Source organism: Cyprinodon variegatus, unplaced genomic scaffold (genome assembly GCF_000732505.1).
Source record: "Cyprinodon variegatus isolate N-32 unplaced genomic scaffold, C_variegatus-1.0 Scaffold495, whole genome shotgun sequence".
Classification (NCBI taxonomy): Eukaryota; Metazoa; Chordata; class Actinopteri; order Cyprinodontiformes; family Cyprinodontidae; genus Cyprinodon; species Cyprinodon variegatus.
Genome location: NW_015150948.1, coordinates 471437 through 485268, shown reverse-complemented (window position 1 = coordinate 485268; position 13832 = coordinate 471437). Strand labels below are relative to the sequence as shown.

The 13832-nt window shown below is 42.4% G+C and overlaps 1 protein-coding gene across 1 annotated transcript in view; it reads left to right on the top strand.

The window, feature by feature from the left end:
- Positions 1–9277, top strand: part of LOC107094636 — a 21831-nt gene extending 12554 nt beyond the window's left edge. Inside the window, exon 2 of the mRNA XM_015390385.1 lies at positions 5077–9277. Within this exon, the coding sequence (XP_015245871.1) occupies positions 5077–8780 (3704 nt within the window). The 3' untranslated portion in view covers positions 8781–9277. The remainder of the gene's footprint in view (positions 1–5076) is intronic.
- The last annotated feature ends 4555 nt before the right edge of the window (positions 9278–13832 follow it).

Below are 13832 nucleotides of genomic sequence, written 5' to 3'. Positions count from 1 at the left end.
ATGTAGGTAGAAATTAAATTATATGGTGAGTCATATATATATATATGTATCTCTTAATTAGCTTCTTTATTTTTTCACCTCACATATATGTGTTTCTCTCTGTGCCAGGTGTAGAGAAAGACATGCCAAAGTCCAGGTCACACACACACACCAAGCACACACACAGAAACAGGGTTATTGCAAAGCAGACAGGGGTTCCTGACAGGTTGTGGGTGCAGGGGAGATGGGGAAAGATGAATGGCCAGGTTAAGGGTTTATGAAGATGTTGGGAGTCTGTTGGTTAGACAACTGTCTGCTGTAGAAGGTTTCCATTATGATGAGTGGCGAACCACTTGCCTTCTTCCATTTATGCAGTAATGCATGGCACCTACCATTTACTCTTTGTAATTTAGCACATTTTAACTGGTGTAGTTTAGTTGGTGAAGTAGCATTAGTGAGGGAAGTGTTTCCCAGGTATGTTGCTCTTAAAATAATGAATTTATAGACAGCGCCTTAGAAAGTGCACTGAAAAAATTTCGGCGCGCGCTACGCGCGCGCAATATCTTACCTAGGGGCTAAGCCACCCATGTCTCTCAAACCTAGTGACGGCCCTGTTAATGGGTTTTATTGAAAAGGTTAAGCAGAGGGAGAAGTGTTGCTCTGAACACTGCTCAACCGGAACTTAAAAGTGAGGGGAAGACACAGCGGTTAGTTTAGGCTCAGTGGGGAAATTAACTCATGAACTTGGAGAAGAGGATTTGGTTGCTGACTCACCTTTCCAGAGATGTTGTTGAATCCTTGACTCCTGTCTGTGTGCCATGGTTCCAGTGTTTGTCTAAATGGTGGAGGGCGAAACAGGGTTTACCCAGAATGCAGTTTTTAGTCGGAGAATGGAGAAACTGACTGCCACTCGGATTTCCTGCGGTACTTGAACGGGTCGTAGAGTAGAATAATCCCTTTCTCAGTGAGAAGCTCAAACTATCTCTTGGGGATAGTGGATCCAAACCTCCTGTTTGAACCCCAGCTCAGTTTGAAGCTCAGTTGATCCTTCCAGGGAGAGAAGGTCCAAGATATCCAGTTTGCAGGATGACTTCCTGCTAAGAGGCAAAGACAAAAACAAAGTTAAACAAAACTCATTTTGACTCAGCAAAACTCAGCTTGGCTAGAGTACCCAAAACTGGCAAACACTCTGGCGTCGAAGTAGTGGCAGGTAGCAGCTGAAGAGCACTTCGTTTAACGAGGAAACCATCAGCAGGTGTGTGAGGAGGCGGACCAGAACCAGGCGCCTCCTGGTGGAGGAAGGGAGACAAACACAGAGACACAAACACAAAAACAGGAGTCCTGACAGCGGAGGCCAGACTGAAAAGTGTCAAAATATTTTTATTTTTCCAGGAAGGGTACCAATTGATCAGATCCCACCTTCTCTACAACTTCAGATAAAAACTGAAGTTTTAAAATGGGCCTGAAGTTTTTTAAATCAGTAGGGTCCAGATTAGGTTTTTTGAGAAGTGGTTCCACAATGGCGTGTTTAAGAGAACTGGGAAAACACCAGTGGAAAGTGAAAGATTGATCAGATTGGCATCAAATGTTTTTACAAAAAGCTTACAGGTCAGAACATCCGATGCTCATAAAGAAGGCTGCATTCTGGTTAGCAGAGCTAAGACACTGGCCGTGGGGTGCATGCTCAACAGCACCAGGGGTGCACAATGAGAGCATTGGAAGTTGATCTTTTATTTCCTGGATTTTATCAATAAAAATACTTTAGAAAGTCAAACAGTTGTAAGGGGAACAGCAGGACATACAATAGATATGATGGTATTACACAACACTTAAGGTTTTTTTTCCTATTCAGGGTGATCAGCTGGCGGAAGTAGTCAGATCTGGCCTTTTTTATAATTTCATTTAAAGACGACCTAAGTTCCCTCAGGTACAACCTATGGACCTCAAAAGCTCTGTCTCTTCATATCACAAACACCATCATTAATCCAAGGACACGTTGCTTTATGACTCACCAGATTAGATCTAACAAGGTCTAATATAAGACCCTTTTGATGGGTGAGTCAGAGACATGTTGTTCAAAATGAAAAGTCTCATACATTGTTAAAAGTCTCACTGCTAAATATTATTAAAATATCCAAGGATTAAAACATTTTTCAACTTTATAATTAGAAGGCAAATAGTCACTAAAAACTTCAGCCCATTAATAGATAGTTATGAGCAGTGGTTATCCAGAGGGAGTAAGCAGGGCTTCTCCTTTGAGCACTTGGCATGTTCCAAGAAATGCTTGAGGAAATCAACCAAGTGTTGTTCTGTCATCCACCATGTGGGATTTGCCTGTCCTTTGCAGCTTGGTGGCCCATTGATGATGTAATGATCACGATAGTACACCCAAGCAAATAGGAAATATGGGGGTGGGGACTGAATAGGCCAGGGTCACCAGGGTACCCCTTTCCCCATATGTGAGTGACCCTTGCTTGAAGCCAAGCCTGGCCGTTAATCGGTCTGATTTCTGTATCATTGTCACTCCAGTTTAATCCATGTTCCAGATATATTCTATTCCCAGTGAGAGCCTGGTTAAAACTTTCTCCATTCTCCTTTTGAGACCGTGCCAAGATCATTCTGAGCACAGTAACCATGGTAACTGTTGAGTGTAAATGGCACGGACAACTGAACCAGACCGCACCAGACACAACCGAACCGCACTAAACTGGTACTAGTTCATTAGTAGGGCATATTTATAAGTTCTGGCTCGGTTCTCAGATAACAAAGAGTGCATGAGCAGACAGCTTCCAGTAGTTTCCAGTAATGCTACGTTCACACCAAACACGAATTGAGCAGCAACAAAGCGCCTGCTGCTTCTCTTTATGATGCTTGTACTCATTACGTTCAGACCCACGTCTTGAGCATCCGTGACGCTCCTGAAGCACGATCAGTACAGCGTGTCCAGATGCGTCTGATGCTTCTACTGCTCCTGCGTTCAATGTCAGAGAGCGGCTTTGCTAGAGCGTGTTTCCCAGAGCTTCTCCAAATAGTGACAAAATATTTATTTGAAGCAACTTAAAACTTTTTTTATGCAAGTAAAACCGACTGCTGAATCGGCTGAACATTTTTGTGGGGTCACTTTAGAGCCGGAAAACCAGCTCTAAAGTGATACCAGCAGGCACTAAAAGGTAAGGGCTGATGCCGGACACTTGTGCAGTTGGAGGGGAGAGCATGATCAAATCTGAAGCTGCACCACTCAGCAAAACGTTTTTTCCCAAGGCACTTCAAAGTTTGAGACAGGACATTTATGACAAACTGGACTCTAAAATGGACAATTTCAGACAAACACTGATGTCTGAATTTTCCCAGGTAAAGACTGAACTGACAATAATCAGCAGCCTCGATAGTTTGCCTTTTTTTATTATTATTTTTTATTTATTTTTTTATTTCAGTATTATTGACATAATCTGACTTGGTTGCCTTTATGCAAATGTTTGTTGACTTATTTATTTCATTTTTTGTGAGTGGTGTGTGTGTTTTTTTCCCTCACATTTGTCAATTTTATTATGCTTGTTTTATTTGCTTATTCTTTATTTGTCACTAAATTATAAGTGAATTTAAGCATTAATTAACCTTTTGCAGAGGAGTGATCATAGCGCTCTGCATCAGCAGTGCTGTGTCTGACTCCCTGCCAGCTCCCAGATCAGCTTCTCTGATTGGATGATGCAGCGTCCAGCAGCTAAAGTTGAACTTTTCCAACTCCAGCAGCTGCTCCTTCTGAAGTTCCTCAGAAGCTCATGAGGCGCTGTTTTGGCTGCTCAGGTGCGTCAAGATGTGCTACTCTTGCTGCTCTAGATGCTGCAGGACCTTTTTATGCACCTTGATGCGTGTCAATCATAGACTTTGCATGTGAACAAGCTGCCTTTGCTGCTTAAATGTAGCATTATGCACATCAGTGAATTGTTTTCCAGAGCTTAAAGATATTCTGATGACCGATGGATGGCAGCATATAAACAAGAGTAAATCCAAAAGCACTAACAAAATCAGCTGAATATGACACAAGAAATTAAACGAAAGAGATCTCAGGTATCTAGATTATCCTAGACAATCCTAGAGAGGAGTAATACCATAGATAATCACTAGGAGGCGAGGAACAGTGCTAGCGTGATGTGTAAACGATCTCAGTCTGCAGTTTCATCTCTGTGCTGAAAACCTGTCATGGTGATTTGTACCCAAACACTGTATTGAATTTCAGCTGATGTAAATGTTTTACAGTACCACACAAAACTACAGTTGCTACCATTAAAGTCCTTCACTGTACTCCAGCAGTCAAAGGGCGAGAGGCGGGGTACACCCTGGGCAGGTCGCCTGTCCATTGCAGTGAATGATAATCAAAACCCTTAATAATTTATAATAAAAATCATGATAATTTATAATATATAAGATTAGTTTAGGGAAAAATAAGTCTGCTAAGCATTTATTAAAGTTAACAACATTGCCAAAGCACTCAACTAAAAATAACTTTCTACAAGCAGATTAGCGGAAGGGTATTGTGGAGTAAAAATGAGCACTGAGAGATGATATTCAAGGATGAAAAGGTTTTATTTTATTCTTCAGAGGAGAATGGCACAAACCAGCTGAACACAGCTCTGAGTGCGACTCTGAGGCTTTCAGCAACACACCCCTAAATTAAAAAATAATCCACACCACACACACACATGAACGTTGAATCCTCCCAACAGAAACACTTTAGTTCATAAAAGGACATAAATTTGCTTAAATAAACATTTCAAATAACTATTTCTCGTTCACCCGAGAAGGGCATACATTTTAGCCATAGCATGAAGGAGGCTTTGTGAACTCATTATTTCTCATGACCTTCCCTTCACCCTTGTCTAGAGTAGGGAGGGGAGGCGTATGCTTTCTGTCCCCCTAAACAGCATAGTGAATGGTACTGGATTTCTCTATCATTACTCCTATTTAAACAAACATTTATCACACAAAATAGGCCAAGGAAAAACTTTGATTCCAGTGTCTAGCACTAATTAGTGGAAACTTCCATTAATTTGCCTCTCATATACCCAAAATATTAATGCATTCTCTCTGTTTCTACAGGATTAACACTGTGGAACCGTGATGACCTGGAAAAAGACAAAAGAGAAACCCCCAAACCAAACAGTTGCTTTGAAATAGTTGCATCTGAATCAATCGAGGACAAATCTTCAGCCCTGGACGTTGAAGCATCTTTAAAAGCAAGTTTTTTAGGAGGACTAGTTAAAGTCGAAGGATCTGCCAAATACCTGAATGATCAGGTGACATCCAAAAATCAAGCTAGAGTAACACTGAAGTACAAAGCTTCTACAAAGTTTGAAGAATTGTCAATGAATCATCTAGGAAGAGGCAACGTGAAGCACCCATATGTGTTTGAGAACAGAATAGCAACACATGTGGTTACAGGCATTCTTTATGGAGCTCAAGCGTTTTTTGTCTTTGACCAAGAAAAATCTGAGACAGAAAGTCACCAAGATATTCGGGGCAACTTGAAAGTTTTGATTGAGAAGATTCCGTGCCTATCAATTGAAGGTAAAGGTTCCTTACACCTGGAAGATAAGGACACTGAAAAAATAAAGAAATTCTCTTGCAAATTTCATGGAGATTTCCTCCTCGAGAAAACTCCAACAACCTTTCAGGATGCAGTAGAAATCTATCAAAACCTTCCTAAGCTGCTGGGAGCCAATGGAGAAAAAGCTGTACCAATCAAGGTCTGGATGTTACCTCTGACAAACTTAGATTCTTCTGCGGCTAAACTTGTCCGGGAAATAAGTGTAGGATTAGTTCAAGAAGTACAAAGTGTCCTGGAGGAGTTCAGTGAGCTGGAAATAAGGTGCAACGATACCATGAAAAACAATACAGCACAGCAGTTTCCACAGATTTACAGAAAACTTCAAAGTTTTAAAAGTATGTGCTCTGAGTTCAGGCTTGGATTTCAGCAAACATTAGCAAAGAAGCTTCCATCAATCCAAGGAGGAGGAGAAGAAGAGTCTGAGCTTGCAGAGATCTTGAAGAAGAAGGCTTCCTCACCTTTCAATAGCAAAACCCTCAACGAATGGATGGACTGCAAAGAGAGAGAAATAAACATCCTGAAATCTTTCACCAAGATGATGAAAAACACCAAAATCATCCCGTCTCCAAATACCCTTGACGAGGAACTTCTCACTGCAGAGTATGCTGTGTGCTTCGTCTTCACCTCTCTGGAAAGAGGTGAACCATACCTCTCCGCTTTGCAGAACTACCTCAAAAGCAGAAACCAGACAGATGATTCACACACGAATGACGTTGAGAAGGATCAATGGTATCTCTCTAACAATGTGGCCGATGAAATGAGAACAAAGGTAAAACTCTTCAGTGATTTTGCAGAGGCCAACAGCGAGACCAAAGGCACAACATTCCTAACAGTAGCTTTAGCAGATGAGAAACATGAAGGTTCAACCATTTACCTTTATAAAGATGGCTTCCCTGTCAGTAAGAACTTTGAGCCACCGTCCAAGCCGGAAACTGTGACAGAAGCTGACATAAACCACAACAGTGTGACTTTGAACATTTCTCCTCCCTTACATGGAGCAGAGAACATCACCTTCTACTCTGTTGAGTACCGTGTCAGAGGACAAGATGAATGGAACCTGAAGACTGAACCAAAATCTGCACGACTCACAGTGAACAACCTGAAGCCAAACACAGAGTATGAGTTCAAATGCAGAGCAATTACCTCAGCAGGTGTTGGACCGGCCAATATCCTTAATTATCCAATTAAAACTTTACCCTGCAGTCCTCCTGGAGAACCTCAATGTGAACCAAACTCATCTGAGCTATCGGTTAGTTGGCAGGAACCTGCTGAGCTCGGTCCAGATGTCCAGATACTGAGTTACATTGTGGAATATGCAAGCACTGCCGATAAGGGAAAGGTAGAAAACCTCAGTTGGAGCAAAACAAGATCAAGAGGTGAAAAAGTCATAATTTCAGGTCTTCTGTCAGAAACACAGTATGCAGTCAGGGTCTTATGTGATTGTGGTGGGGCCGGCAGAAGCAAGGAAAGCAAGATTGTTCAAATTCATACAACGAGGCGAGAATTTGCACGACTGGCTGAACATCTAAAAGATATCAGTAAGAGAACAAACTCAAGACCGGGATCAGTCTATGAACTTCCTCTGAAAGAGGACGACTTGGACATAGATGGCTGCCGAAGGTACCTGTTGGGTAAAGAAAGTCTAAGACCCAACTGTACAATCATGCTCCTAGGAGCAACTGGAGCAGGAAAGTCCACTCTCATCAATGGAATGATCAACTACATTGTTGGAGTCGAGTGGAATGACAGCTTCAGATTTAAACTTATCAAGGAAGATTCATCAAAGTCTCAAGCTCACAGTCAAACCTCTGAGGTCTCTGTGTATCAAATCAACCACCAGGATGGGTTCCAAATCCCTTATTCTCTCACTGTTATCGATACACCAGGCTTTGGAGATACCAGGGGAGTAGAACGAGATCAAGAGATCACAGAGCAGATCCGAAGGATTTTTACCTCTGCAGACGGAGTCACAGAGATTGATGCCGTGTGCTTTGTTACTCAGGCCTCTCTGGGGCGTCTGACAGCAACACAGAAGTACGTGTTTGACTCAGTTCTCTCAATCTTTGGTAAAGATGTGGCAGAGAACATTGTCATGCTGGTCACGTTTGCAGATGGGAAGCAGCCACCAGTTCTTGAAGCAATAAATGTCTCTGGAGTTCCATGTCCCAAAAATGATTTGGGATTTCCAGTTCATTTCAAGTTCAACAACTCTGCTCTGTTTGCACAGAATAAACAGCAAGGGGACAGTACTGTTGATGAGGATTCTGATGAAGAGGGGGAGAGCTTTGATGAAATGTTTTGGAAAATGGGAATCAGGAGCATGGAGAAGTTCTTCACATCTTTGGGCAAAATGACATCTAAAAGCCTGTTGATGACCAAGGAAGTTTTAAAACAGCGAAAGCAACTTGAGACAGTCATTGAAGGTTTGCAGCCACAAGTCAAAGCTGGATTAGCCAAACTTGAAGAAATAAAAACAACCAAAGAAAAGATCAAGGAGCATGAAGCCATCATAACTTCAAATGAAAACTTTGAGATTGAAGTGGATGTTATTAAACCAATCCAAATACCAATCACTGAGAAGGGAGCGTACATCACCAACTGTCAGAGGTGTAACATAACTTGCCACTACCCATGTATGATAGCAAACGACAATAAGAAGCAGGGCTGTGCAGCAATGGATCAAACAGGGATGTGCACCGTATGTCCTGGAAAATGCATTTGGAATGTGCATTCAAATCAAACATACAGGTGGGATTATGTCCAAACAAAGGAGAGGAAGACAGTACCAGAACTGAAAAGCAAGTATGAAAAAGCTGCAAAACAAAAGCTGACTACTGAGCAACTGATTGAGAGGCAAGAGGAAGAGATTGCTCACCTTCAAGACTTAATGATTTCCCTCATTGATCAGTCAGCCAATTGCATCACTCGTCTTCAAGAGATTTCTCTCAGGCCGAATCCTCTGGCTGCTCCAGATTACATCGACATGATGATTAAAGGAGAGGAAGCAGAGGCCAAACCGGGCTACAAGGCCAGAATCAAGTCTCTGGAGGGAATGAAGGAGAAGGCCAAACTCATGTCCAAAGTGTCTCAACGAGACCAATTAACAAAAACAGACGAGCAACTTTCTGCTGAGAGACAGAAGAGAAAGGAAGAAAAAGGCTTTTTAAAGAAAGTGGCAAATTTCTTTGGATATTGAAGATAATGTCGACAGGTCTGGATATGTTGGAACAATTTTTAGCAGAAAAGATTGATACAATCATTTGAAGCAAAATTGTTCTCACGTTTTTGGTATTTAGTGTTGATTTTGACTGATGTTATTGAATGAACACAGATAATTATTGATTCTTTCTGACCAGCAATTCCTGATATATAAAAATCAAAATATTTTAGATACAATTCTATTTCTAAAATTTCAACAGTTATTTTCAAATACATTCACTAATGATATCATAGATTTCTTAATGGTGAAATTAAAATCAACATGGTAACACTGCCAGCACCTGCAGATGGGTGTGCTTGTTTTAACTGCTTTGCCGAAATAATTGTAGGTCCATCTTTTCCTGAATCCATAAACCTTCAACCTGACATCTGATTTAATTAAGTTGGTAGTTTCCTGTTAATCTGAATGTTTTTTTTTTTTTTTTGTAGTTTTAATTAAAAGGAAATTGACATCTGCAATGAAATTCAAGTAAAATGCCCTTTTTGTGAGAAACCTTAAGAGGATATCAGAATTTAATTTGTATTAGATGCTGTGCTACAATAATAAAGTTTTCAATGATTAAAAGCATTTGTCTTCTTGTCTTTAAGGACTGATATTTAAAACCTCAACATAGAAGGTGGAATTATTTTGCTAAGTAAAACCATGGACCTATAAAAATATATACATTTTTTATTAATTAAAAGCAGAACATGAGATTCTGTCTTGAAATACTTTCATTATTCTAAAGTTTCCCAAACTTTTTAATCTCTTCTCCCAGATTTCTTTACCGGGTTAGGTTGGTGTTAGCAAAACATGACGCAGATTTCAGTAAAAGTATCACTAATATACAACCTTACACCGAAGAACTGTATTTACACACAGTTTAATACTGTAATGAACTGTAGATTCTCACATTTTTTTATTATTTTAGAGATGAATATAATACAAATCTGTACATTATAGGTCAAATAAAAAAATAGATGATTGTGCTTAGCGAATGGAATTATTGAGGCTAAAATGGGCCAATGAGGACAGAGCCAATATACAGAGTTCATCAGTTAATAATAATCGGTTATTCTGATCAATGGTGGATGCTGATTGCATGAACATCATGGACTGTTAGGACCAACTCGGGAATTTAGCCCAGGGTGTAGGTAGGCTAGCCCAGGTAGGTGGAAAAGACCCAAGTGCAGAGATCACCCCCCCAACCCCTAAAAAAAGAAAACAACAAAAAACACAGAAGATCCAGATCCACAAAATAAGTCCTGTGGCAATTCAGATATAAGAGGTAAAAAGATCCAAACAGAAGAGAAAAGGTTATCCTAAAAGTAAGTGGTTTAAAATCATAGAGCATGAAAGGCCCAGAATACAAAGTAAAGCTAGTAATGTTAGGCTTGAATTAAACTGCTGGAAACAGCTTCAATCTTTTTGAAACTGATGTGTCGCTGAGAAGTGCTTGGATCTGCTTGGAAATTTGAATAATGTGAGCATTTCCACACTACTCGTCCAGTCAAGATTCTCAGTCATCCAGATCATAGTCATTCAAAAAAAAAGTTAAAATCAATCCACTGGACTTTGTTTCCAAGTTTGAAGACATTTCGCTTCTCATCCATCATCAAGAATTTAAATAGCCTAGGTATAGTTTAGAATGGATTTAGATTAGGTTATTATAGTTTAGGGAATATATATATATATATATATATATATATATATATATATATATATATATATATATATATATATATATAAAAAACAACTGTTTTCTCCCCCCTGGTGGGGTGGTATGTGTCATCCTCAAGCTGGGGTCCTCTACCAGAGGCCTGGGAGGTTGAGGGTTCTGCGCAGTATCTTAGCTGTTCCTAGGACTGCGCTCTTCTGGACAGAGACCTCTGATGTTTTACCTGGAATCTGCTGTTTATATATATATATATATAAAATAATGTTGTGTGACTTAGGTTGTGTGGGGGTGTGGGGATGTGAGACAGAGGGGGAGAGTCAAGTGAGGAAAGGAGATCATGGGGGAGAGCCATTACCTAAAAAAGTTCAGTCAAATGTCTGGCAGCCCTTTGACCTTATAAGCCCCAAGTAGATGAGCAGATTGAAGCAAACACAGTGGAAATCATTCTTTTTTTATAAAAAATGTTTTTCTTTCTTGGCCACACAGCAGCCTAGGAAAGATCTTCTATAAAGGAGATGTGTCTCTCCTTGCAGATTAGAAAAATCTTTGGTTAACCTCCACAGGACATGCCTGTAAAGTCTCTGGGTGAATATGATGATGTCATGTCTAGTCTGGTTATTAAGGCCATTTCAAGGAATTTGGGGGCACAAGAAGAATTCTGTTGAAGGGTTATGCCTTTTAAGGCGTATTCTGATAACGGTGTGATTGTACCTTTCTGCCGTAATAATCACTAAATTAAAATATCAGCTAACCAGTGTTCTCTGTAATCTTTCGTTTATCTGAGCACACATGCACACAGACATGCACACAAACACACATATTTGTTCTGCCATCATAGTGAGGATCATGTGTTGACTCCCATTGACCTCCGTTGATTTTCAGTCATTTTCAACCTTCTCTATGCCCTAACCCTAAAACTAACCCTAAACCTAACCATTACCAATGCATACCTCATCCTAACCCTAACCAATTGACCCTTTAGCCCTAAACCTAACGATTAGCAAAATAGCATGTGAGGACCAGCAAAATGTCCTTACTTTGCAACAACTGGTCCTAACTTTCATGGTGAAAATTGTAAAAAATGCTCCTAACTTTGAGGGCTACAGTGGGTCCTGGTTGGAAATGGACACTTCACTCACGCTCTCCATGTTTCACGAATTGCGTGAAAAACATGTGACTACTATATCCACTAGGTGGCAGTGCGCTCCTCCTTTCCAAGGAATTACATTAGACCATAGGGATTATCATTCTACAGCATCAATATCTTACTCTGATAATAACAGGCGTATTGTTATACTATTTTTGTTATTTTTATTGTTATCATCTAGCTGGTAAAATTTTCAGTTTGATCTGGAAAAGGATGCTATGATGCCTGATACAACAAGCATGAAAGGCAATGATGTTTTAGCGGAAAAAAGAGCGGAGGGGGTCTGGCGGTGTTTGTAAATGAGAGATGGTGCGGCTCGGCTCATGTTCACGTGAAGCAGCAGATATGCAGCCCAGATGTGGAATTACTCGCAGTGAGTTTAAGACTTCATTATCTGCCGCAGGAGTTTGGTCACGTGATCGTGCTGTGCGTTTACGTCCCTCACTCTGCTGATGCCGCTGCTGCTTGTGAGCGGATCCACAGCGTGGTAAACAAGCTTCAGACCGAACCCCCCCGGGCTCTCCTGCTTATCACAGGAGATTTCAACCCTGCCCCCCTCTGCTTCACTCTCCCCACGCTCACACAATACGTCAAATGCAACCAGGAACAATAAAAGGCTGAACCTTTTTTATGCAAATGTTAAGGATGCATACACCTCCGCCCCCCTCCCCCCGCTGGGACGTTCAGATCACAACCTTGTCTACCTGCCCCCCATTACATTCCACTGCTGAGAAGGACAATTGCACAGTCAGTGAAAGTTTGGTCGGATGACGCCACTGAGGAGCTGAGGGATTGTTTCAGCACCACAGACTGGAGCATTCCAATGGTGAGGACATCAACAGCCTGACTGACTGCATCACTGACTACATGACCTTCTGTGTGGAGAGTATTGTGCCTAGCATTGTTTGAGCTGAAAGTCCTGAAAGTCCTGAAAGTCTGAGCTGAAAGTCCTCCTGAATCGGAAGAAACAGGCTTTCTACTCAGCGGGAGCTCCAATGGAGGATCAGGGCGGCAAAGAAGGACTATGGAAAGAAGATGGAGGAGCAGCTGGTGCAGAACAACGCCAGAGATGTGTGGAGAGGTCTGAAGAACATATCCGGCTTTGAGCAGAGGACCAGCAGGGCTGCAGGCGCTAACAGATGAGTTAAACAGCTTCTTCACCCGGTCTGACTCCCCTCACACGGGTCCCCTCCCTGCCCTCAACTCTCCACACACTTCCAACCACCAGCCCCTCAGACCTTTCCCCCCCACCGCTGCCACTCCCACCAACCCCCGACCCATCCACACCTCCAGTCGTGCCTTCCTCCCCCCTCCTCCCCTTGCATTAACACCAATGCAGGTGAGAGGGCAGCTGAGGAGGCTGAAACAGAGGAAGGCCTCAGGACCAGACGGCCTCCCCCCCAGGCTGCTGAGGACCTGTGCAGATGAGCTCTGTCAGATCCTCAGCAACATGTACAACCTGAGCCTCATCCCTGGGGGTGGTCCCCACCCTGTGGAAGACCTCCTGTGTGGTTCCGGTTCCCAAAACGCCACACACCAGGGATCCAGCCCACTTCAGACCAGTCACCCTGACCTCTCACCTGATGAAGACCATGGAGCGCCTCGTCCTCGCCCATCTTCACCCCACCCAGCTGCAGTTCGCCTACCGGCCCAACATCGGAGTAGATGACGTCATCATCTACCTGCTGCAGCGGGGGCTGTCTCCTTTTCTTTTCACCCTCTACACCTCGGACTTCACCTCCAACACAGACAGCTGCCACCTCCAGAAGTTCTTCGATGACTCGGCCATTGTGGGCCGTGTGTCTGAGGGGAACGAGCTGGAATACCGGTTGGTCATCATGGACTTTGTGGACTGGTGTGAGAGAAACCATCTGTCTCTGAACACCAGTAAGACCAAGGAGATGGTGATGGACTTCAGGAGAAGACCACCACCCCACCCCCTGTGAACATCCAGGGACAGGACATAGAAACTGTGGAGAGTTTCAAATACCTGGGTGTTTACGTCAACAATAAACTGGACTGGACTCACAACACTGACGCTCTGTATAAAAAGGGCCAGAGTCGCCTCCACCTCCTGAGGAGGCTGAGGGCCTTTGGAGTCAGCAGGCCCCTCCTTAAAACCTTCTCTGACTCTTTGGGGGCCTCAGCCCTCCTCTACGCTGTCGTCTGCTGTTCCCTTGGCAGCTCAGAGCAGGACAGAAACAGACTGAACAAGCTGGTGAGG